Source organism: Aptenodytes forsteri, unplaced genomic scaffold (genome assembly GCF_000699145.1).
Source record: "Aptenodytes forsteri isolate BGI_AS27 unplaced genomic scaffold, ASM69914v1 Scaffold183, whole genome shotgun sequence".
Taxonomy (NCBI): domain Eukaryota; kingdom Metazoa; phylum Chordata; class Aves; order Sphenisciformes; family Spheniscidae; genus Aptenodytes; species Aptenodytes forsteri.
The window spans coordinates 3,175,491-3,202,091 of NW_008795918.1; the positions used below are offsets into that span (position 1 = coordinate 3,175,491).

Here is a 26,601-nt window from a genome sequence, read left to right on the forward strand (position 1 = left end):
GAACATGCGAGATCATGACTGCAAAATATATCCATCCTTAACAGAAACTCAGCGTGTGAACTCATGTGAAGAAAACCATAGCTGTAATTACCTTCTGATGAGTGAACGAAACGGGGTCTGAAAGTTCTACTGGGGTCATGCCACACGTTAGTGTGTTTCTACCCAAAGCACTAGACTCCCCTTGAACTTTTGGAAATATATATATTTTTATTGATTTCTGTAGAAATTTCTATAGCGCCATGTGCCACACCGTTTAAGTAATTGCCTCTTTTATGGTGTGATACCCAACTGAAATGCTAGAAAATGCATGTTCTCCGCTTTTTATTGGAAGTGCAGTCTGCTCTAGCTTATCCTTTTTGCATTAAGCTTTGTATTTATGTAAGTGCGGTGTGAATTTTGTTTGGGCTCTTTTGCTTTCATATGTTCAATCTCTTGCCTACTGAAGCCTGCAGAAAAGAATCCCTTTGACTTTCAGTGATCATCGGACTAGATCTAGTTTTGAAACGATGATCTTCTGCAGTTCACTCTGTAACTCAGCTGAATGGGTAACCAATGTCCTGGTTTGCATTGCCTTTAATGGAGCAGAAGTCCATCCCCCTTGTGTGCAGCCATTCAAAGCTCTGTATGTCTTGGATGTGGAAAACAGATGATTTCTTTTTGTAACAACCTTTTACATATTGCAAATTGTTCTCATGTTCCCTTTAAATTTTCTTCTGTGTAGGTTGAATAGCTCCGATGTGTTTAGATTTTTCCTGTAAATCATGTTTTAGAGCTCTGTTTTGCTCCTCAAGTCAAGTGGTGCCCCAAACTAAATGTCTCGAGTCGCAGCCTAAGCAGTACTGAGCAGCATGGAAGGGCTACTGTGTTTTGCAAGCCGTATTCCTATTTTAAGGTCTCTTCCTCTTTCATAACGTTGTTCACTTACATTCCGTTGTAAACTGCAATCCCAAATTCTTTCTTATACAAAATTGCTGTGTATAACTCTGGATTTCTTGCTAAAAGGCATGCTGTGTTCTCCTCCATTCTGAACAGTGTCCTCATCTCCCTCCAGCCCAGTTGTTTGTGTAATTTGTCGAGGTGGTTGTAAATTCTGATCCTACCCTCCAATGACCTTGTAGTCGCTTGTAGTTCAGAAGTATCTGCAAATTTACTAAGGCACTCTCTGCTTCATAGCTGCCTTCTCTGTGTGTACATTAATATAAAACAGACACCGTTAACCAGCGGAAGTCCTAATCTTACCGAGTAAGATATTACAGGATCAGGTGCCACTTTTGTGTTCTCTAAATCAGGGTTAATTTTCTAAAAATGAAAGGCTTTTTATTGGAGTGTATAATGAGTATCAATGTGTGCTGTGTATATCAGATATAGCACTTAATTACAGTGCAGATAGAGATTCACTGGACTATTGCTCTGTACTGTTGAATGTTCAGGACGCGAGATGAAAGGCAGGTCTCACTGCTGCTGCACTGAAGGAGGAAAAGGTTGCTTAAACCAGCTGCGGTGTGTGTAGAGGTCCTTGTTCATGCTTACCTCTGCAAGGAAGAGAGGGGTAAGTCATGGTTTCGTAAACTGAAGGAAGATAAACTTGCAACATTTCCGTTTCTCTCCTTTTTTTCTTTTTTTTTTTTTTTCTTCTTGGTTGCCATTGTTGCTGGTACAGTTGGGTGAAGGCAGGATGTCAGCGGTCTCCAGAGGATGTGGGGCCACTGAACGCAGGAGACGTGTCAGTTTAGGTGGACAGCTGCAGCCAGCATGCACCTGTTTGTTCCCCAGAACATTCCCCTTGCACACAGAATTGTTTTTATTGCTTTTTTTTTTTCCCTTCTGGAATACAAGACCTATGAAATTGGCCAAAAAGAAATTTGCTGGTGTGCTTGAAATGTGTTTGAATTGCTGCAGGACAAGTGAGCAGGAAATGAAGCTTTCAGTAGGGTTGATGTTTTTCAAGTGAGCTTCTCCCCTAACTGCTTTATCTCTAGCAAGGAGCAGACCTGTCACCGGGCTTGCTGTTACTCTGCCTTGCTGCTGGCCATTTTATTTCTCTTGAAGTTCGTAACCTCGTGCTGCCTGGCCACCTCTCAGCCATGCTTCTGGTGGGGAGAAAGCTCAGGGCTCTTCTGAAAGCAGGTGGTGTAACATGGCACAGCACCTCTGGCTTGGGCATTCACTTAAACTGATTTACACCAGCTGGAATTTATGCCCCCAGAGATTTTACTTTTTGCTGTCCTCTTGTTCAGAAACACTGCCTTGGTGCCAGGCCTTCTTCCCTGCTCCTTCCTTAGATGATAGAATGAATTAGTAGTGCAGCACTCGCTGCTGGGAATGTATAAAAAGAATTGGATCCTTTTTTTGGTAGTGCCATTACAATCCCATGACTGTTATTTAATGGTGTCATTGATGTGTCTGTTGTGAGATATTACGAAACACACACTTTGTATCAAGACAAACCCCCAAGAAACTGTAAAGAAACAAATTCAAAAGGACAAGAAAAATTCAGGATACCAACAGATCGATTATCCTCAATCTTTGTAGATATTCCAACAAATTTTATTATGCTGTCTGCAACAGACTTTTCTCCACTAAAATGGGTAACAAATGCTGGTGAATATAACAAATGTTATGCTACTATGTTTATTTTTGTCTCCTTTAAAAAATGCTTTCTTATTTTAACTAGTCTGCAGCATGCTGAGTCTTTGTCTCCACTTGATTAATGTAACTTCAAGACAGTATTTATTAACTAATTTTCTGATATGATCTGCAGGCACTTAAAAAAACCAGCCCCCCCCCCCCGCCCAAATGTCAAAACCAAAACCCACCACTTACACTGAGAGCAGTGGACAGCCTCCAGTAATGAGAATGAAGGAAAGGACACTGGGCAAGCGGAATTAAACATGCTTAGCTCTTTTCCATTTTAGAAGTGATCTAAATTTAACATGCCATGAGTTATTTCGGTGCCTTTAACTGATAAGTTTAACAAAACATAGGCCACTCACAGCGCATTTGGTGTGTAGAGGAATTTCAGGATTCCAGGAACGGCAGGATGTAACCTTCGCTTCACCTGGAAACATAAGCAATTCTTGGGGCAGTTGATAGGCTTCATAATGAAAAATGGGAGGCAGCCAAAATCTGGAGCCAAGCTAACAGCCAGAAATAGATCTGCCGGGAGGCTTGTTTTGCACCGTCCGGAATGGCATATCAGAAATTGTGTGAACAGAAATACCAGCTTGATCCAACATTGCACAAGCAGAATCAATCCTGACTGTTTTCCTTTTTAAGTATCATGAAAGCTTGACTAAATAAACATTGTGTTAAAGTTTCAGCTGTCTCAATATGTTGTAATACTTTTTCTCCGGATAGTTTATATTTTTGCTTATGGTTTTCTTTCTTTCTCACTTGTTGAAATGCAAGTGTGTATTTGATAGTGTGTATTTGCGATTAAAGGTGTTCAAGTGTGCATCACCCAAGAACTCCAGCTCCCCTGCTGTAGCAGCATGGAAATGGGGCGGCAGAGAGAGAGGCAAAGGTTTAAATCTCGTGGAGAAGGCGAGTAGAGGAGGGGAAAGGGCCGGGCACAGAGAGGACCATAACGGGAGGGTGCAGGGGGTGGCAGGGAGGCAGGGGTGTGAAGCAGGTTTATTCTTGTTACTTCACAAACAGCGTGCTTATGGGAAAGTGAACTGAAGTATGTTCTAGTTTGCACAACACTTACTAAATGAATAATTGTGATTATGTTTAGTTATGGAATCAGATCTATTGCCTTCTCCGTCTGGCCGGAGACGTGGAGTTTTGCGGGTGGGGTGTAAGCGAAAGCCGACGGGGTCCTGCTGACTGGGAGCAGAGAGCCAGAAGCCCGTGGGAGCCCAGCCTGGGTTTACAGTCCCAAGTCCACTTGCAAAGGCCTAAACTGGTATGGAGGGGAAATAATTTAAAAGCAGGTGATGCAGGATGTGTTGTGACGGCCCTGCCCTCTTTTCAGGGTTGAGCCATGCTCTAAGCAGTTTGGGTTGTCCTTTTCCAAACATAGTGTAAGCAATATTCAAAGCAAGAGCCTTAATGGAAGACGTTTTTCAGCTTGTCATTGGACAATCTTGTTTCAGGCATTTTTACTGCTACTACTTCAACCCTTTGCCAGTGATCATACTTTTTTTTTCTTCCCCTAATGATGTACAGCAGCTGTCATGAAGGAGAACTTGTGGTTTTGGAAAAAACACTTGTTCACCTAAACTTCATGGTTTGATTTTTCTATCCTCGAGATGCAGAAAGGTGTTTTGTTAGGCCTGAATTTCCAGCCTCTAAACTTGGATATCAGTACTGGATACCAGGCACCCGGCTGAATTCAGCTGGAGGGGTGGGAACGCTCCCAGGACGCAGGCCTTCCCCTGGGTCACGCTGCCTGGAGGCTTCGCAGTCTGCACAAGCTGCCCGGCTGTCCAGCAGAGTAAGGTTGGAGCTACTCTATTTCTGTAGCTGTTTGGTAGCTTGCGATTAACCGTCATCCAGCTAGCAATGTACACCAGTGATTAAACTCAGGTTTTATTAATGTCACCAGCAATGGCAATATCTGATGATCATGTTAGAATCACCATATTCCAACTATTTCTGCACCAAATATTTCTGGAAATATTCAAGTCTTCATTTGTGAAGCCACTATGGGAAAGGCTGAGTGCATGCCTAAGTGGGAACTACCTACAGACCATGTTAGCATAACATGAATTATTCAGACATTTGTGAACAATTATTTCAAATCGGGAACCACTTATGCGTTACTGAGCATTTAACTAATCACTGGGAGGGGGGAGAAAGCACTGAATACAGAACTAGTGTTGTTTGTAACACACTGAATGTCTTTGCAGACATCCTCGCCCAATGCTGTCGATGCCGTTCAGTACCCGTCCCTTAGGGTTAGACCATACCGGTAGCAGTCGGTGTGCATTGGGGTATTTTCACATTTGGTCACTGAGCATTTATTTGCGTTTTGATGAAGTTGCCATTCACCATTTGAATTGACAGATCGGAGGAACAGGCTCTCGGGCACTGAGGCTGTGGGCAGGTTCAGGAGATGCTGGGTTGTCCAGGCAAACGCAGATACCCCCCTCCAGCTCCTCTTCCTTTAAAAAGTTTAGGTACAAGTTGCTCTTGATGCTAAACATATGCTCTAGTTACAGTTTATAGATACGTTTTTTTCCTAATCTCAGGAGAGAGTAACAGCAAATGAAGCAGCGATCGATTCTCCACTGCTCCTGGAGTACATTTCCTGTGTGCCCTGCGCCATCGACTTAAGGACAAAAGTCCTTTTCATGGTCTGAAGGATGAATGCAGCCTGAGGTTTTGGAGAAGCTAAATAGAAAGAGGCTGTTATAAATGACATGGAGAGAAATGGGGAGCCATTACAGGAAAAACTAACACTTCTTGCAGTGAAACTTAAATGCCCAGCACATCCCGCTAAGCAACTTGGAGCACAGCGTGGCAGCAAGTTATAAAGTCATTGGTCTGGGGAGAGTGTCAGAGCACAGTTCTTTTGTGTCCTTTAAACAGTAACGTAAAAACAGCATGAAGATTTCTTGAAGTTTGTAAGAGCCATATACCCAGAGTTTTTCTTACTCTCAGGGGTGTTGATTTGTGTTTCGTTGAATACCTCTGTGTGTCACGCAAGTTTGTTGGTCCTTGAGCATGGAAACACAGTAGAACAAATTGAGATAAGTAGCAACGTGTAGGCATACGTGCTGTCCTTTCTGCAGTGGATTATGTGCAATCCTTATAAATAATTGGGCTAGTCTGCAAAAAATGGAAGGACATAAGAAGATAGAATTAAATTAATTGAAAAACTTTTTTCCTGCTGTATTTGAAATATTGCAGTGTACGGGGTATTTATTGATCTGGTCAGTATAAATGTCCTAGGTATGTACATTTGCTCACTTAACAATGCTGTCAGTTTGCTGTAATGCTTCCAGAGGACCAGTACACCCTATTTACAGATTCTCTCCACTGGCCTTTCAGTAACTTGGACAAGTATTCCTTAGGAGTTGCTCAGTAAAAATCTGTAATTGCTCTGAAACACCCCTTAGCAACCATCCAAGGACATTCTTCTCCAAATACCAGCTCTGTGAAAGTACTTTGCTGTCAGAAACCAGTATATAGAAATTCCAATAACAGAAACACAATCTTTGAAATAATAACAAATTAAGAGTAAACTTCTTTGTATTTACCCAGTAATTAATTCCTAAAACACAGTAAAAGGCTAACCACTGATGCAAGTGAAATAGACTGCAAGGCCTGTTAAAAAATTATTAGTGTTGAATACTGCCTGTACACAGAACTGTATAAATACTAAGCACCGGGGAAATGTACTCTAAGAATTAAGAGAACATGCACTTACAATCTGGGAAATCCTTTAAGCCTTACGTAAATACAGGCTAACAAAACTACTTTGCCTGGGACTTTAAAAGTGTTAGGTAAACTTCTTTGGGATTGGGGGACTCGGTTGTTTATGATTGCTCACTCATACAGACTTATAAGTTAAAACAGCATTTCAGATATTCATGTGTTGTATGCTCGGAGGGAGAAAGTCCTAAATCAAAATTAGGAAGAGGAGTAGTTTTTGTGCTGTGACCAGTGGAAGGAAATAGATGTATGTGATGTGACATTGCAGACAACCTTGTAATCTTGATTAATGGGAGTACCTGCAGAAAAAAAGAGGTGTTTGGCAAAACGCTGACAAAATCAATACCACTTTGAAATGATTATGTGTCTTGCTACATTGTCTTGCCAGTTAAAGAGAAATGAATACATGGATGTATCCAAGTGTTTAGTCCAGCAACTTCATGTAATGCAATTAGAGCAAGTAAAGGATCAATATATAACTTCTTTTCACTCACAAGACCAAATGATAGTATATTATATCAAATCAGCATGGGAATCGATCATGCTTCCCCTATCTGCCTCCAGGTCCTGTCAAATGAAAATCTGGCTTAAATAAGTCCTTGTTAGTGAGTCAGGATATCTAAAATCAAGACAAAATATTTAACATATGTCACAGTTACTCGACGAAAATACTAACTGGTTTGCGAGGAGCTTCAGCACCCACTTTGGACATAGTAATTAAAATGATACTTGAGACAGTCCACTTAAATGCTTCACCTCATTTGGCATCTGAATCCCAAATTCAGACCTGCGAATGCCGCTTGGTAATAGTCTCGGCTTTCCTCTATACTGTCAGGTCTATGGAGGAGAATTTCCCAAGGCCGGATTTTTTCTGCCAGTGTGGCTTGTCGGCTCTGTGGATGCCAGCTGAGCCACAGGACGTTCTTCCACGTGGGTTTAAGCTCTCTGTTGCTGAAATAATTATTGTGCCTTCAGTTCAATGAGCTAATTTTACCTGGTGAAGTCCCGCTTGCGATTGCCCTGTATGCAGTAAAGATAGGGATATGTTCCAACATTGGAAGATGTCTGCAGATAAAATTTTATTTTTACTATAATGCTCATAACAGCACAAAGTAAAGAACACTCTAATAAAACTTGTTGATGAGTTTCGTGCTTATAATAGTAACTCTGTAGAAAAAGTAAAATGGAAAGTTTTTTGTTAGCTGCTAGTGTATATTTTCAGGAAAAAAATGTGAACACTCCCAACTGAAACTCTCTTCAAGAATTTGGAAGCTCCGGAGAGCTGAGCTAATGAAACAGTTGTTCATCATTCCGAAACCTGCATCCTTGCTTAATTCTAATAATAGTTATACATAACCTTCTCTGTGCTTTCTTTTTGTTTTTTTCTTCATTCTGAGTGTTTGACAACTTCTGAATTTGAAGAATTTTAAAGCAAAGTATTTCTGTTAATGAAATAACCTGTTAATGATGTTGTCACAGGTTTTAGAAATTATTTCCAAAAATATACTGTATCCTTCTTTGATAAGTAGGAAGTGTCATTATCTGCCCTTCAGGAATTAAAAAAAAAAAGTAGTTATTTAAAGTTGAAGTCACTCATGCATGAGCATGGTTATCACTGAAGATCAAGAAAGTAATCTGTTCAGGTCATCGGACATCCATCATCAACATGTACGTAACTGCGCAAGCTCCATTTCATCACTGTCAGCTGCTGAATGGAGCAATACTTTTTCCATCGTGCTGATGGATGCGAATGCACATTCTCAGCTCTGACCTCAAATTGCAGCAACAATGCTGCAACGTACTTCTGACATATTTTTCCTAAACAGGTCATTATACATGACTGTGCATCTTATACAGAAACATGTCTTAGTATGTCATAAAAATTCCTTAACAATAATGTGTTTCTTACTTCAAAACGAGTATCTTTGAAAATGAAGTAGAATCATGAAACAGTAAATTAGAAAAATGGCCAATTGGCGAAAGCTGCACAGCAGTGACTCAAGGAAGTTATTAACCTGTACTGGTTTTATCTGTTCTTTCCAATTCACAGGCTCTGATCGTTCTCTGTTCTCTCTTGCTGTTACGTTTAGCAGTGATAGATTCTATTGTAATTAATTTATAAAAAGTAAATCTCATGGAAAAAAGGGCTGAAGGACTAAGGCCTTTGCAAATGGGTATATGGCAGCTATCTCCTGTCAGCAAACGTTATGTACATCAGCAGTGTGAGACTTATAACCTGCTTCAGAGGCACAATAAATACTGGGTTTTGATCTAAGGAACTGTGTGTAGATATGACTGTGGTATAGTGGACAAAAATTGAGATGAGGTTCTTATATATGTTACAGGTCTAAAGAACACAGTGTTATTCTCGATCTGCTTCCTGTGTTAAGTAGCTGAAGCTAATTAAAAAGGTCAAGCATTTCCTCTGAAACCAGGTATCTGATTCAGATTTCTGGCAGAGGGAAGAAGGGTCAAAATGTCTTTTTATAGACTTCCCTCTTTTTTTTAAGGTAATGATGCACAGTGCTTCACTCTCTCCCTATTAAAAGAAAAACGTCACCTATAACAGTATTTGAACTTTAAAAAAAAAATCCAATAGATTTGAAGTTTGTTGGGTTTTTCTCTTGGTGATGGTACCTCTGTCTGAAGTCTCAGCTTACGTGTCACCAGAGCCTGGCTGATACCTTTCGCTGGGTGCCGGGTGTACCTGCAAATGGGTTCAGAGACTAATCCAAGCCGCTGGGGGTATTTGTTGCTTGGCCACTGGGTTGTGTTGCCATTCAGCTTGAAATTGAGGAGTTCTCTGCTTTTCTGTTTATTTTGTTATTTAAATATTATGATAAATGTACATGAAATGGAAATATTTTGGTGTGAGCATTCTAATTTCATAAAGATTCACTGGTTCTTCATAGCTGTTAGTATTAGGTTTGCACTAAGTCTAGGAAATGCTAATTTTTGTTAGTGTGCTAGTGGGCATAAGATTAGAGAATCGCTTTAAACTATTTCTTTTGGTAGAGAAAAATGCAGAAATGAGACCATCTCACTCTTAGCTAAATTCTGATTTGTTTGAGTTTGGCAGATGAGGGAGAAGGGAACAGACTCTGAGGTCTGGTGTTTACATCCTCCGGTGGGGAATAGTCTGTAGCCGTTCTGACGTGGGCTGGGAAGGAAGCATGCTAAGTGGTTCAAGTGAAATGCAATTTTTTTTCTTTCTCTTTCAAACATCCACTACAATACGTAAGACTGCAGACAGTTGTGATAAAAGATGCTGCTTTAGTCCTTTTTCCGTCAGAGGAGTGGCAAGAATGAAATTCCAGTGTGAATCTTTCTCAAGGACATAAGGGATTAATATGTCTTAAAATAGACACCATCGACTTTTCCACATTTAAATATGATGAATTTTGCAGTGAGAAGGTTGGGACAAAATGGTATTTTCTCTGTTCTTCCAGCTTGTTTGTGAATTTTGAGGTAACCTGTTTACAAGATAGTTAAATTCTGCAGAGTCTTAAGAACTGTTGTGGTTTTATGTGCTTAAGTAGTCATGCATGCTTCCATTTTGCAGGGTTATTTTAAATTCTGGTGATTGCATAGCATCACAAACTCTTTTTTGCTAGTAGGACCATGAGGCAGCCTGGAGGTGGGCAGTGAGCTTGGGGACACACACGCTGCCTTCAGGAGGGGTGACGGTGGAAGTGGGGCCACCGCCTGTTTCAACTATGTGCTTCAGGGGATAGGTGTTTTTGTAATTTGTCCCCTTCTTTTTCTGAGTTTCCAGCAGCAAGGTTTTTGTTCTTTTAATTCAGCAGATTGTGTTCTGCTAGCTTGGTTAGTAACTTGGATATTTGCTGCTGGGGGTCCAGAGAAAACCTAGGCAGAAGGACTGAAATTGCCAGCTCTGGACGTGTAACGGAGCAGTTGAGCATATGCAGCGCTCCCTCCCACCGACGGGCAGTGACGCCAGCATTGCCAGAGGAATGAGCATGGCATATTGTTTCTCCCGTATGCCTGATTATTTATTTATGCATTCTGATTCATAATAGCATAATAACAGACTTGAAACAATAAGATAATTATTTCGCTTCTTGGGTGGTTAAAATTAACTGTGCTCGTTGCATATTTATTCAGTAAAAAGATACAAGATGTTTAGTAATTGCCCAGAAATTCATTATCTGCATAATGTTCTGTTTCTAAATGTGTATTGCATGACCATTAATCTGTGCCAACAGCAAGCATGCAGCAATATCTGATGTAATTAGTTTTCCCCTTACATGCCAAGGAGAACATCTGGGCTAATTGTATGTTGTTGACAAAGGTTGCCATTCTAATGGGGGTCCCTGTTTGTGCACACACACGCTCATTATATGTACAAACATGCTGGTGATTTCAGTTTATCCTCAAGCAAACTGATAGTTCTTACTGATGAGATACTCTTGGTGATTTGTTACTGGGGTCATACAATGTCTGTGGGCAGCATTAGTAAATGTTAGCAGGAATAATATGCTCTCCTTTTAAACAGAAAACAAACAAACCTGTAACGCTGCTTCCTCTGTTTTATTTTTCCAGCCACCACTGGTCCAAGCGATTTTCAGTGGCGATCCAGAAGAAATACGGATGTTGATCTACAAAACTGAGGATGTCAACGCCTTGGTATGTGACTTGGCATGTTGTGTGCCTGTGATACGTAAGCACCGTGCTTATGAACTGTTGCAATGACAGTATTAATCATGTCCTTAATAATTAACATGTAACAGAATGGAAATTACTTGGAAGTTAGAGATTTGGGGCTTCAGTGGAATCCTAATTAGTAGTCTGAAATATAATTATCTCCAGCAGGTGACTTTAAATTTTCTAAGGGTATGGTAATTATTCCAAATGTGCAGGTCAGTCAGGGACATTGTTTCCTCTCTTACTGAGAAAATGAATGAAAACAGCTGAAAGCTGCATATTTTTACCCTCTGTAGAGTTTCCTTTTATGAAGATCAGGAGCTGTTGTTATTCAGCATTTGACTGTACTTGAAATAAAGCTTCACTATAGGTCTCAGCAGTGAGAGTAAGGAAGCAGTATCTTGGCCACGATTTGCCCACAGAGGAATTGCTGTTCTGCAGATTGGCTTATTCTAGCGAGAACAATGGTAAGCAGCTGTAAACAAGTAGTAAAGTGTTTTGGCAGTGAAAAAAAAATCTCCATTTGAACTTGGTCTTTTTGCAGAAGTTGGGATGGTTTTTTCCCTCTTTGATTTTAACTTAAATCTGTACTGTTAGAAATGAACCCTGCCAGTCCTGACTACAATCTGTGGCCTCTGAAAGTGGTGAGAATATAAAGCAGAAGCAGAATGGTGATTTCCAGGTGTTTCCTGGACTATCGAATCAACCTTCCTTTTCTTCATGTCTTTCTCTGACATAAAGCCATCAGTTTATTCATAGCTAACTCCAGCAGTTTGTCTGGTGTAGTCTTGGCACTGCAGCTTTTGCAGGCAGTGGGATCCAACCATCTGGTTCAGAGCTGCGAAAGGAACTGGAGAAGTGATCCTACCAATCTGGTTAACTGGGGCTCCACTCCGTTTGCTGTCAAGTGGAAGGAAAGACTTGCTGCTGTTTTAAATGGGGAATCTGATCAAAGACGACCTTGATGTTAGGCTTTCCCTGTGATTATCAGTACCTGGTTGTTTTCTTGAAATAAGTTCCTAAAAGTGCTTCCTTAAAGCATCACCTCCCTTGAGTTTCCTCCTTATTTGTTTTCCCTGATGGTCTTAAAAAAACAAAGAAAAAACCCAAAACCAACCAACCAAACAAAAGAAGCCCAACCTAGATGAACATCATAGTCCTAAAATTTCCTCTGTATTTCATGTTGGTTTTTCAAAATAGCATTTCCCGTACAAGGTTATTGTAGGCTTCTCAAATGTTTTTATATCCTTCGGCTGCAAGTGTGGTAGTGGTGGTTGCTAGGGAGATGCTCTCAACTGTCAGGTGCGATATTAAATGAAGAATATGTATTTTATAGATCAGTACCATAGTACTTAATAGAAAAAGTCATTGAACTTGAATGGTCTTGCCCAGAATCCTGTTTAAGATGCTACAAGTCCATCCAAGAATGCTTTGCCTGAACAGCTATTTTGTCAGGAGCAAAAACCAAAGCTGTTCTTTGGAGTAATTAGAAAAATACCGGTCAACACGGATTCTGAAGATTGTGTTCTGCATAGTGATTGCAGACAAGTGTCAAATGCTTAAAATGTCACTAAATAAAGATCAAAAGATAGCATTTTCCCCCCTTGTGCTGTGAGCTGGCAATTTGCACCGTGTGCTTACATTTCTATTTTAAGGCTGTTTTTAATTGCTTCCATGTTAGCCTTTCTCTAGTGCTTGGTGGCTCACGTGAGAGGAAACTGACACTGGCAGCGATTTGTCCTTTCTTGATCATTTTGGTTAACTGTGTTAATATTGGAATAGTTCAAATATAGGTAGGACAGGGAAACAAAATAAAACTCTGTTTTTGCAGCAAGCTTTGGGGATTTCTGAACTTCTAAAAATTGTTTTTTGGAATCTGCAGCAAGAGAGGTATTTGGAAGGCAGAAGAAAAAAGCACATGGAGAAACTATGCAAAATTAGGGATGTATATGCATCCTTCCTAAGAGAAAATTAATCTCAGAGGAAAGAATTTAGAGCAAATCAGAAGTTTAGAAGGTTACTTTTTTTTTTTTTCTTTTTAGTCTGGTAAAATAATTAGTGTCTTTCCAAGCCGGGAAGTGTATGTTGATAGAAATGGGTACGTTCTGGATGCTGCTATAATTGTGACTTCTGTTTTGCAACAAAGTGAAAGCTGTAACTGTTTGGCTTAGAGGTGTGGTTTTAGTTCATTCTGCCACCGTAATTGTCACTTTGACCTCTCCAGTCCCTAGCTATGCTTTGGGAGAACATGATGCTACTTTTGTGCCCTGAGAGCATGGACAGCGTTGAACTTGGCTGGCGGTGAGCGATTCTCTACCACTGAGTACTGAATACGCACGATTTCCGTGGGAAATGTGGTCTGCCTATGGGCAGTGTTCTGCAGCCTGTTTTCCCAGGGCATTGGGGATATTGGGTTGGACCATCCAGACCACCAGCTTAGTTTCAGGTAGACATCCTCTACGCTTGCTGTTTGGTGCATTTAGAAATATCAGGGTGATCGTGCTATGTGTGTGTAGGTGGGGATTTTTTTGGGTGATATTTTTATTTTGGGAAGAGTGTGAGGGGATGACCCCCAGAATCTGGGGATTATTCTGGATCCAATGGTAACCCCTGGTTAGCTGGGATTCGTAATACATGCAGCTGTGCAGCACCCTACCTCTGCAGAGTCCAGTTCTTATGTGCGATGTCATGATTTTCTACTAAACCAAAATCCTTCCTGTGAAATTCCCATTTTCATCTCAGTCTTCCAGTTTAGTTTCCCTTCAAAATATTCAAAGTCAAACAAAAAAGGCAAAAAACCGTTCCTAGTATTCTTCGCCATAACTAATGCGATGTTTGCAAGCCAAACTAGAAGTTTCTTTCCCTCCGTTTTTACTCTTTATTCCCTAATCCTGCATTTTCTCTTGGATAGAACCCTCAGAAACAAAATATATGCAAAACTTTGGTGTCCCCAGAATATCTTCTATTGCATTCATATTTTGGGGAAAATAATATACCACCTTACCCCACCAGTGAGACTATTGAAGGCAACATCTGCTTTCCCAAAACTTAGTTGCTTCTGTTTGTGCTGTTGGGGCACGCTTGCTGATACAGCCTTCTGAGCTTGATTCTTGTAGCCTCTTTACTCGATGCTCTGCCAGCTGGAAAAGCTGCTGCTTCTCACTGCTCGTCGGTGTCACGAGCTGCTTGTGCAAATGCTCACCCACCCACTTTCGCCAAAACGAGATTGGTTAGGAGAAGGTAATTGTTTAGCTGAATTTGGCTTGTTTTTCTTAAAGCAGAGCTGCTGCAGAGCCAGCAGATCTAGGTGGGCTGCAGTAACTCTTGATGGGCCAGGCTGGGGATGGGCTCGAGCCATGTCGGGGTGTAGTGACCCTGGGCATCGCCTGCCTGTTTCTAGCTGCAGAGTGAGTCTGCAGAGGAAGGGGCAGTGGCACCAGCAGAGATTGCAAGGTCTTACATGCAGGACCATGTATTTAGAAGGTGGTTTATTACAGGATAAGGAGGGCAAGAAGGAAGTCCTTATGGAGAGACATGGATGTATGCTGTTTATTACTTCTTTTTCTCATTATCCTACTTGGTAAGGCATAGATTTGCAGGACTGCCTTTGTTAGGAGGATTCAGGCTTTATCCAGGTCTTCACACACACACACAAAAGTTATATATATTTCTGTAATATTGCTAAGCATGCTTTTTGAGGTGGTATGAGCGCTTGAGGGTACAAGTGCGCAAATGTTTAGGATTGTGAGTCTGAAAGGCTTTGCGTGCTTGGGATACCTAATGTGAAAAACAGCTTGTCGTTCAGTTTGGAGTGACATGTTTGACTTGGGACTAAGAGAGACCGTAATGTGGTATTTCAGTAATCTTGGGCACCAGACCCTCGTCTCTGCTTTCGTCCAAGGAATGATGATTTTCTTTTTGGCACTGTGGAGCCTTGCAGGAGAATAAAGCTATCCTGGAAGAAAATGTTCCTCTTCTAGATGTAGTTCTGCTGTGCTGGAAAGTCTTCTGGAGGATTTAGTCAAGAACTTTGGAAGGCTTCTGCTTTGACACAGTATGACAGTTTGGTGCTAGGTAATAGCTGTGTTTTCAGTGGGTAGCCTCTAGTAGTGCTGTTTGATATGCTGTTAATTTAAGTAGGAAATGATGGAGAATTTTTTTTTCTACAGAAGGAAATTATGAACAATTCTCGGTTATGTAAGGAAATTGAATATAAAATTGCATTGATGTTTGCGATGCAAGGTAACCAGCATGACTTTTATTTAGAATAAATATTTTTTCTTTTAGAAAATAAATATAATTTTTTATATTTTATAAAGAAGATGTTTGAGCTATGAAGAAGATTCTGCTGGAGTTTACTGAGAGTCTGAAATATTCTGAGTTGCTTTGTACAGCATGCTAGTACACTAGTGGGTAGTATACTGGTGCTGGTGACTCATGTTATCAGTGTCCTCAAAATGTTTCAGACAGGTAAGGATGTATAGGCCATTAAAAGCTCATGGCAGGGTTTGGCTGTAGCTGCTTTATTTTCTTCAAAGGCAGCAATGTCAGCCTGAAATACTTGAATTTTCTAAATCTGCTTTTCCCATCAACTCATGAGTGATGTATGGTCCCACGCCATCACCCACCTCCCCCCCCCAAGTCAATATTGCATTTAAAAAAATTGAGGAGTTATTTAAGTCTATCTTTTGAGCCTTACATTGAAAACTCACTGCTATAAACATTAAAATATTTCCATTAATTAGGATAACAGTTTCTACAGTCTCAATCTAGGCTTAGTAATTAATTTTACAAGTTATCTTTTTCTAGCATGAAAGCTACTGTCAGCCTCATGGAAGGAAAGTGTTAGATGGGGGGGAGAGGGAAGATAATTTTTCTTGTCTCTAGAAGATCAGAGTGTTTGCCTCTTCCACCTCAAGGGCACTTGGCAATTAAAGACTCAGTCCAGAAAAATCTTTGTAAACTGAAGGCTGTGGGGATGAGAAGTGCTGCAACCAGGATCTGTGTTTTCAGACGGGAATTTCTGTGCTTGGTAATAGCAGAAGAAAGAGCACCAGGCATAAGTCACACAGCTTGACTTTCACCTCCCAGCTGGTACTCACAGTTAAGCATTTCCATTTGCTTTGTGAATTACATGCTTTAATAAAAGAATCTGTGAAAGGGAGGAAATCCTGAAGCGGCAGAGATTTTCTTTGTACAGCACCAGCTTTTGGCTCTGAATGATTGTAAATAGCCCAAGAAGTAGCTGCTCATTTGCTTTTAGCCTCTTCAGTAGTTCCTAACCAGTTCCCAATATTTAATTTTCCTGAAGTCAAGTTGTGTCTGAATGTTTGGGTTTTTTAATGGTACCAGCTACTTTGTGCTGTTTAAATAAGGTGTGCTCAGATGTAACAACAGTAAATGGAGTTAATGAGCAGGAGGTTTGTTTCTGTTATTGTTTTGGTTAGACTTGCATCAATGGAAGTTGTAGCCCTTCATGTGCCTCTAATATAGTTTAGTTTATTCTGCCACTTGGGCAGATGCTGGCCCTTCAAGGTGTTGGGAATCCAAACACTTCTTACCAATGAAACTTCATTAACTCCGTTTCTGTAGTGCCTTAACTCCTTCTGTGCTGAACTATTCCTGTTGGCTGCTCAGACAGTTTGGTGACATAGAGAGGATACAGACATTTATTTTCTGTAGCAGTTGCACTTCGCTGTCCCAAACATCTTCTGATCTGAACAGCTGCAGTTGATATAAAAGTTCAAATACATTATCTCCTTTGAGATGTAGGCTGTGTTGAGGAGAAACTGTTGGCCTTTTTCTTAATGTGCCTGAATATTTTACGTATGCTGATATGATTCATCCGAGCCACTGTTCTGCTAATCTTCATGTACTCTAAGGCTCTGAACCAATAAAGCACTTAAGGACTAGCCTAACTTTAAGCCTGTGAAGGGCCTTATCAGTGTCACTGTGATCACTTGAACAGTTTAAGCATGTGTTGAGTGTTTTTCTTGCTGAGGCCTTCTGTCCTCGATTGCCTGGGATTTTTTTAATTCTTAATTTCCTTTGGCTGTACTTTAAAAAAAAAAAAAAAGTGCACAGATAATGTTAACATGCAGCATCATCTTTTCTGTGAACTAATATAAGTCACTAATACAGTTTTGGGGAGGGAGTGTTTATCTCATCTCAGCATGGTTTTCTAGCCATTGTGTAGCTTATCTACTGTCTCTTACTGACCTTTTGTTCCTGTGAGAACTGCACTTGAAGCAGGTCTGATTATTTATCTTCATGCTATTTGTAATCCTGTTGTCATTTCTTCTCCCCACCTCCTTTCCTTGCCTTGATAATGTATGTTCAAGATTTGGGGTACTGCCAGACCTTTACCTGAAATGACAAATTTTCTTTTTATTCCTCTCTCTCTGTTTGTAGCCTTCAGTCTTTAGGTCATTATTGATTTACTTATTTGTACTCCTTTTACTACCATCATGCCACAAGGACATCTGTAGCTGAATAGATGTTAGTGCATGGGCCAGACGCAAAGCCAGTGAGCTATTTAAGTCTTGCTGAAGCGGTACACGGCTTTGAGGAGGACGCAAGGAGTGTGGTTGGACAGATAGGCAGATGCCCCAGTTCCTCTGTTTCTGTGTCAGCCTTGTGCAGAGCGTAAACAGGAACTTGAGGATGTTCCTCCGTTGGGTTGCTCAACTGCAGGCGTTGTGTGCGGACTTCTCCCTGCCAAACTCCTGAAAACGTTGCCTGTAGGGCTCTTTCGTGTGTTTTCAATTTTCTATACCACACACCGGGTTTTGTCATCTGCTAGTTCATGTGAGGGTGAACTCTGATTTGTGCCTGGTTGTGGTAAATGGAGAAATTTTAGGGTTTTTTCCTCTTGGAGAAATCAGGCTTAAATTCAGTTGTGCGACTAAACCCATCTTTCTCTGAAGACTTGATTCTCACTTAATTTGATAGGATTTTGCATTGATTTTAAAAAGTAAAAGCTGAGAATACTTACAGAGAGTTATTCCTGTTACAGAAGGATAAAAGTTCTACTTTTCTGTTTCATGTCCTTTCTTCCCTCAATTATCAAATTTCCATCAGATTTACAGTTTAGTATAAAATATTGCTTATAATCAATACAGCACTGAATAGCCTTGGTTCCTTGATACAGAAAATCGCTTGGTCTTGTATCGTTAGCATTCAGCTTCAAACTACTCTGTTCTGTTGCCAAACTTGGCTGTGTTGCAAGAAGCTGCCGCAAAATTTATCACTGACAGGTACGATAGCTATTACAAATACTACATTGTGCTAAAGAGAGATTCATGCATTAAAATGAACAAGCTAAAAAAACCCAACAAACTGATGCTATTTTTGTACAAATGTTCGATCAGTCTTAGCATATTTTTTGCCATGGATAGCCTTAGGTTAGGTAATATGAAGCAATACTTATGAAAGGTCTCGTATGCACGCAAGTAGCCTGTAAAAGCTAGTCCGTGGTGGATTATGTCTTAGGAACTGAGCATAGGAGAGAATCCAGCTTGTGATTTCGGTTCCTGAGCGGACACTGCTGGACGGACACTGCCTAATATTGCTTTAATTTGCCTACCATGTGAGGAGGTGAAGTTCTGTAAGGTGTCTTTCCCTCTGACCTGTGACAACCAGGGTGTCACATAATCTGTCTTTTGAGTGTTCTATGTGCATGCCCAATATGTAAGATCAAAACCCACTGCAGCAGAATTTGAGGACTACATACATCATGTATGTTTGAAAAAACACACAAATATAAAAATTAAACGTAACTTATTCTGGTGACCAGTGGCTCTGTGCCTCGCAGTGCTGGAAAACAATTTTCAGCATTCACATGACAAATGGTTCTGCTGCAGTGATTTGTCCACATTTACAGCATACTTTGAAGACAGTCCAAAATAGCTTGCGGTTGACGACCTCTTGGGCATGTTAAAAGTGATATTTTATTTGACAGGCTCAGAGACATGTTTCAGGGAGAGAGTGTAGAGTGTAAATACTGGTAGGGTTTCTGTGTTGGTATCGTTTGCAGGAAGTGTTGAATCTGTTACCAGCTTACAGTATTTAATGCTGGTAGGTTGTAATTTGATAAGTTTGATTGATAAGTCTCTTAGAACTTTTTTTGTATTAGTGGTTAAGAAACCGAAATGAAATACATTTAGGACTGGAAACAGGGGTTGAATAGCATGATTAGCAGTATTAGCAGTTCTTGTGATTTTTGTTGCCCATATTACAATGTTTAGCAGTTTTTTTTAAAGGCCTGTGTTCTGGAATCGTCTGAATAATGCAATAAAAGAAAGGGGTTTTTTGTAAACACTGTATTTACACTCCTTGAAGCTAGAAAAGAAAATCTTGAAAATGTGACTCCCTAAGGCTGAAAATTACAGAAATCAAATAAAAGTAGATGTATTTCAGAAGTTGTATACATGATTATTAGCAATTCTTCTAAGTTTAAAGACACAGACCTGACTGGTAATATTTTCTTCATTTGTGTTTAAAGGTCGATCAAGGTGTACAAGCCCATTTTGGGCTGCTGTAGACAACCAGGCTAAATAGTGTACGAGAACCTTTGTAGACTAAGAGGATTGCATCTTGTCCTTGTGTGTGGTTCCAAACCATTCTCCAGAGATATCCTTCTGAAGAGTCTGGTGTTATATTGTTGATGCAAACTGCATTACAAACTCTGATGTCCAGAAGTATCTGAATTGCATCGCTGCAATACTTAGAGTGGAAAATGTTTCTGAAAGAGACCCAAGGATGACATCTTTCCTCATTTTAGATTTGATTTAGTCTACCTGTAAACAGGATATCAGAGTAAAGACAGTGGCTCTGCAAGGTCTGGTGGAACCAACTGATAAAAAAGTTGAGGATTGTTGGGAGGAAGTGTGTTGTTCAGACCTTGAATTTTGTTCTTTCACTGGTTGAGATTGCATTTCTGATTATAAACAGAAATGCATATAGGAAAATAAACACTATAAACAAATCTATTGCTCTTTAACACTAATGCTTGCAGTTAATTGATCATGTTTTATAACTGGACAATCTGTGGTTTTGCAGGATGCTGAGAAACGAACTCCTCTTCACGTTGCGTCATTCCTGGGGGATGCAGACATCATTGAGCTTCTCATTTTGTCAGGTAAGGTAGTGTCCCTCACTGTTATTAACTGGTAAATTAGCTAATTTTAAAGCTACAAGGAATACCCAGCAAAGCATATATGAACTGTGGGCAGTGCCTATTTCTGAGTTTCATTGAGATGGTTGCAGTTGTTGCAAGCTTAGAAAATATATTTAAATTTGGTGATACAATTATAACACATGTACTGTGACTGAGCGGAATTAATAAACAAAGCAACTAGTTTTTAAAAACTTCTAAAGCATTCAAACTGACAATATTTGTGGATTCAGAAACTTGCTGAAGTACATATTTGAAATGTGGGCTCACGTCCTGGAGTACAAGCCAAGAATTCCTGTTAAGCAAAAATTATTATGGAATAATAGCAAAAAAGTTATGAATGAGTTTTAATGAATTGTAAGTGATATTTACATTAGAAACATGATTCTAAGAGTTGGGAAGTTGATTTGGAGAATAGAAACTGTGCAGTAGGATGTATCTCAACAAAAAATTAAAAAAATACTTCCAAACTGTTGTAGTGACAAAAAACGTGATCAAAATATGTCAGAACAAAACATAAAGCAGACATCTTTCAAGAAGTACACATAATTCATGGCAAACTCCTGGATGTGCTTGCAGATTTCAAAGACAGCGTTTTTCTAAACTGGAGAACTGTAAGGGTAAAGCTTATGGGGGTTTAAGAATGTGGGATTGAAAGGAACCTTATGGTACAAATGTCTAACCCCTTGCAAGCAATCTTGCTATACGATTGGTTTCACAAATTATTAGACTGCTTCTTCAAACGAGTTGCATACTTTTTTTAGAAAGTTATTTCAGAACTATCAGTCCTGTGATTGCGAGGCACCTTCTAATTTCCAACCTCAAATCCTAGAATAATTCAGGCTGGAAGGGCTTGCTAGAGGTTACCTGATCCAGCCGCCTGCTTAGAGCACCAGCCAATTTCAAAGTTAGATCAGGCTGCTAACAGGCGCATGCAGACCACACAAACTTATTTCTTTGGATTACCAGCCTAACCACACCTGGAGAAGGCAGAAAATGAGAATTCAGTTTGCTGTAGCTATGCGTTTCCTCTGTACATTTTTGGGGCATTTTGAGTTGTCTAATTGCTTAATGAGGGTAACTAGTTGGACATACATCATACATCAGATCTTTCTGCTCTAACCCTGATGCCAGCAGAATGATCTAAATGAACATTCCTCTGCTGACAGGTTATGCTTGGGTGGGTTTTCAATATGCTAAATCCAAGCATGATTTTCTTCACTGGGAGATAAGAGTTAATAAACTTCATCTGTGCATGTGTTCTTGCAGTGTGTGTTGTTTGTCACATACTGTTGCTCCATTGTGGTGTGACAAGATTGCAGGAGCAATGTCTTTTTTCAAGTTTTGCAAGTAACAGCACAGGCAATATCCACATAAAGAGAAAGGTGAAGCTGTTCTGTCCATTTCTCTCATGAATCCCAATAGCATCAAAAAATGTCCTGGTGAACATTCTCGTTTTCTGTCACGTTCCTAACGAGGGAAGGAGACTTTCTAGTGTTCTCCTGGGACACTTAGTTCCAGCACCTCACTGCCAAAATGTCAGCCGTGGGCTATAGGGTTTGTCTGGTCAACAGCATAAAATGCAGGTGATATATCTTGGGTTTTTTTATATATCCAAGTGAGTGTGGAAAATCGACAATGTGGGCTTTTAAAAATTGGACTTTTTGTCAGTGGGACTGTGCTGGGGTTCAGTCTGCAGGAACTATGTGGAACTTTCCCAACTGGCTCAGCATGAGTCAAAATTAATCTTGTGTTGCATATTCTACCTATTCATTGTCTTTTAATCTCTGAGGTGTCATTACTCATGATGAGCATCAGTACTTGTATCCAAGAGCAGGTTTGGAGGTTTATGAGGTTTGGAGAAGCAGATTTATGAGTTATTATAAACACCTCTTTGTTATCGTGATCTCTCCATGAACTAGGCTCCAAAGACAACGGCAGCATCTTCCCGTTGCTTCACCTCTTCATTCAGTAAACTGTATTAGTAGAAGTGTATCATAAAAGATTAATCTGATCATAAAATTTAGTTACATGAGCAGAAAAACTTTGTTGTCTAACTTAAAATGAGAGGGTGTTTTCACAGAGAGAAAGCACAAAAATGCTTGCTGTTGGCATCAAACAATAATATTCTCAGCATGAGTAGAAGCTAGGAGGAGTAGCAACCCATTGCATTTTGTACAGGGCTCAGGAGAGAAATTAAATGAAATGTGCACATTCTGAGATTTGTGGCCCATGAACTGGTGGCAGCACAAATAAATGTAGTGTCTAATGAATAAAACTTCTGCCCAGGTGGTTGGAGACAGACCAGAAATGGCTTTCTAGGTAACCACTGAAATGGACTCTGTTTGGAAATGATACAGGAGAGAGAGTGCCAGATCCCTCAACTGGTATGAATCACCCTGGCCCATTAAATATCAGAGCTAGGTAGATTTACACCAGCTCAAAGGTCTGATCCATAATCATATGGTTCAAACTGGGGAGATGTGCTGTGTGGTTTTGTTTTTCCAGGCTACATGAAAGCAGGGAGCTTTGAGCACTTCTCCTTCACCTCCTTTCTGTCAAGAAGGAGAATGACCAGGGTAACCATCTCGCATAAATGAAGCTCTGTATGATGACACCGTCATGGATATGCAAGAAGAACTGTCTGGTCAAATACTAGCTCCGTTCTCATTTGTGCCAGTGCCTCTCCCCCTCCTGGACTTTGAGCTGGTGCCCGAGGGCATAATGTTTGAGCTCAGTCCCTTACCCTTTGTTCCCCACCAAAGAGCTTGTGATCTTGGAAATACTACTATGCCGTCCTATTTCAGAAGGCTCTGAGCTTCTTGGCAAGAAGTTTATGCACTGGGGGTGTGCATGCAATATTGACATCCATCCTTCATAAATTACACAATAGCTGAGGAAAAGGACAAACCCCAGCATGCTTTGGAAGGGTTTCTGGTAAGCTCTGCCACATAGGTTTGGAAGCGAGACTGTCACGTGCATAGCAGGTTCTGGGCCATCCCTGTCGTGTAGGCAGCAGGGGAAGGCGCTGTGTAACCTGAACACACATTCAAGGCTTCTTCTTTTATGGCAGGCTAAAGAATAGGCAGGTTGGAGAGGCAGCCTTCTCTCTGCCTTTCCCATGGCTTTGAGACTCCTGTCCTTGGGGATTAGGAGTATCCCCTTTGGGTGAAAGTTTGGAGGATGTCCCAGGACTATCTCCTCTCTCCTTCATGAATGACCCAGGACCTGTGTGCTCTCACCTGGTGGGATCCCCAGGCTATTTCCCTCCCTAGCAAGTGACTCGGACTTGCCTCCGAGGAGATCCTGCCTAACCTCCTGGTTTCTCCTGTGTAGATGTTTGGTTCCTGTGTTCACATCTAGCACGGTGTTGTGTTGCTCTCATGTTGTGGGTCCGAGTTCCATCTGTTGGGTGGTGCCACTCTGTTGTTATATTTTATTTGTGCTGATCTTTGCTTTGTATTGTGTGTCTGTGTTTGTGAGGTGAGGTGGGGGGGGCATTCCTTATATTTTTGTGTGTCTGTTGCTGTGTCTCATAGCAGGAGTGGGAAAGGTGCACGTTAATAACGTCATTAATAGGTTAAAGAGTAGAGTTTCCTTCCTCCATTGACCATCCCTAATTTCAGATATTTAGACTGCAGAGTCTAGATTTATTAGAGACCTGTGGATTTGGCAGATGTGCTGGATGGAAAATTGTACTTTGGTTAGGATAAAGAGATGTTAACTTTATTCCTGAAAGCCAGCATTGGATTGTTTATTTCGGATCTCAAAAGAACAGAGGCAATTTCAGATTTATTTCCTCTTTTGGCAGAAAAATTTGAGAGTGAAAGATGGCAAAGATTACATATCAGCCATATTAAAGGAGAGTGGATTACAGAAAGTTTCCTCTCTGTTGATTTTATCTGTAATGTTATATGTTATGTTGTCTACTTTAGCCTCAGAGAGCAAATCCAACATCCAAGCCTTTCCTTCAGGCCCACAGGTATGGGCCCTCCTGAGGGCAGAGTGCAGAGGATGGGGCTGACAAAAGGCTTTTCTCTGGAGAGGGTTTTTTTTTAAGTGGATATTTTATGGGGTGGATGGGTGCTGTGGCTACCTGAAAGGATGTTGAGGGAAATCTTTAAAGCAGCTTGTCTTTTCAAGGAAGATTGTACTATACACCATATACACCAATTTGAGTGTGTTAGCAGCCCTCTTTGTCCTTATAAATGCACAGATTAATTGGTGGAGTATTGTAGGAAGTGCATTGAAACATGGTTAAGGTACTTGGTCCAGAGTGAAGAGAGGGACACTGAATTTCTGGGTGACTCTGAGGAAGTGTTGTGGGGTGGACTTTGAAAATTTAAGCTTCTGATTTTTGGATGCAGCTCATTTTAGGTGTCTTGGCATGTTGTAGAGCATTTAGTCTTTAGAGTTGGATTTCTGTGTTACTCAGTGCTGTAACTGAGCAAGAGCTGTCCCCCGGGCTGTCACAGGATGGACACTCAAGTTCGTGAAGTGTAGAGGACACCTTTGAGAACATGAGCATTGTTCCACGGGTGCCTCCACTTGATCTCCTTTAAAATGGGAGATATTTTCTGTCCCTGAAAGAGTGCATCAGTGCTGGTGAAGTTTTTTCATTGTCATTAACCGCTGCCTGCAAGGAACTTCTGGGAACCTAAAAGCTGAATTTTGGTGAAGCAAATGGGCAGTACGGAGGGAAGGACGTTTTGAAACGTCTCTTCAGAAAATGTGCACGTCAGTAAATGGACAACAGCGGCTCCTGTAACAGGCAACAGCTGAATTGTGCAGCTCTTTAAAAACAGAAATCACAAATGTATTCAACCGATGTGTTGAATTAGATATGTAAGAGCAATTTCACTTCGTCATATGAAGAGCCCCAAAGCACAAAGAGGTAAAGGGATGTGGAAAACAGCTGAGGAAGAAAAGGCTGATAGCATGCTGTGTATTATTTTATTTATGCTGGTATTGTTTTGCTTTTATTATTTTCTTTAGCTGTTTCTTGGTAACTATTTCAGTTTCTCAAAGGGTAAGTGGATCAGTGAAAGGCATGAATAGCTACTGACAGAGATACTTCCCTAGGTTTTCTAATCATCTTCATATTCACAAATGCCACTGGAGTTGTTGAATACTGAGGAATGATATGTTTGTCACACTTTGCTACTCCATTCACACATAAGCCTTTCTGATTTGCAACCATCTGCTTGTAGGAGTTAGTGAATGGGTAGAAATAAACCAAAAGAAACCTTAGGTAAGAACATAAGGCAAAAAACCTAAGGCAAATAAATAAAATAAAATAAATTTCTAAACCCAAAAAGAGGTATTTGGTGGCAATCATTAGGAATTCATCTAGGCAATTTGCATCCCCAACACCCTACCAGGCCAAATCAGTATAACGTAAGGTGCCTCCGAGTCCTGTCTGTCAGCTTCCTGATGGTGGAGGAGATTGTTGCCTTATGTGTCTCTAGAGCCTCGGGCAGTGTAGGCAAAGGGCAGGATACTAACGTGTATCAACCATAATGGCCTTCTCATGAAGACCAAAGAAGCTAACAGCTTCCTTGCTTAGACAGATTCATTAGAAAACTCTTTGAAACTGTTGTCTTTTCTAAAGGGTGTTTTTCCAGAGGGCAGGTTGTACCACCAGGTACCAGGTTCTGAGGTGAGTTCGGAGGATTGCCTCTAATTGTTGCAATAGTTATGAAACTGGCTTTCTTTTTCTTGCAGCCAAAAAATTATATCCCCACTTGTGGAAATATGAAATAACTTGTTTCTTCTCTGATTATCTAGCACAATTCCCAGTAACCACTGTGATTCAGAGGCAAGCACCTTAATATTCCTGAGAAACGGCTCTCGGAAAGTACTTCTGATTCAGAGAGTGTGATTTATTAATTACAGGCTTTTGTATGCGCTTAAGTTATGGTGCAAAATGAAGCTTAAGAATCCCTTTGTTCATGAAGTTCAGAGGCTCATCCTGGCTATGTGCATGACACTTGTGCTTCTCTCAAACTTTTCTGCATGTGCTAGTCTTCTCAGACTAGTATGGCTACCTGCAGATCTGAGAGGTACATTTTCAGGTTAATCCCTTTTTAAAATTAGTTTCTCTAGTCCTTTTCACTAGATTCCATTTCTAGGGTATCACATCAATGAATAGCTTTAATATTTCTTTCAAACAAATTTGTTTTATCACACAAATGTACAAGATCCTTTTTTTTGTCTGCAGTCAGCCAGCACCACTGTAGTTGTTGAATATTCTTCCTTTATCCTTTATTCTGGCAAGCCACCCCAAACCCATCCTCTTGTGCAGCTGTTTTTGTCGGAATGTGCATTAGTGCTGAACCGCACAGAAGGCAAACGGATAGTCTCCTTCATCCCTCTTCTGA

The 26,601-nt window shown here is 40.5% G+C and overlaps 1 protein-coding gene across 1 annotated transcript in view; it reads left to right on the forward strand.

The window, feature by feature from the left end:
• Window positions 1–10,947: 10,947 nt before the first annotated feature.
• Window positions 10,948–26,601, forward strand: part of ANKRD44 (ankyrin repeat domain 44) — a 77,618-nt gene continuing 61,964 nt past the window's right edge. Inside the window, exons 1-2 of the mRNA XM_019473511.1 lie at window positions 10,948–11,028; window positions 20,107–20,185. Of these exons, the coding sequence (XP_019329056.1) occupies window positions 10,993–11,028; window positions 20,107–20,185 (115 nt within the window). The 5' untranslated portion in view covers window positions 10,948–10,992. The remainder of the gene's footprint in view (window positions 11,029–20,106; window positions 20,186–26,601) is intronic.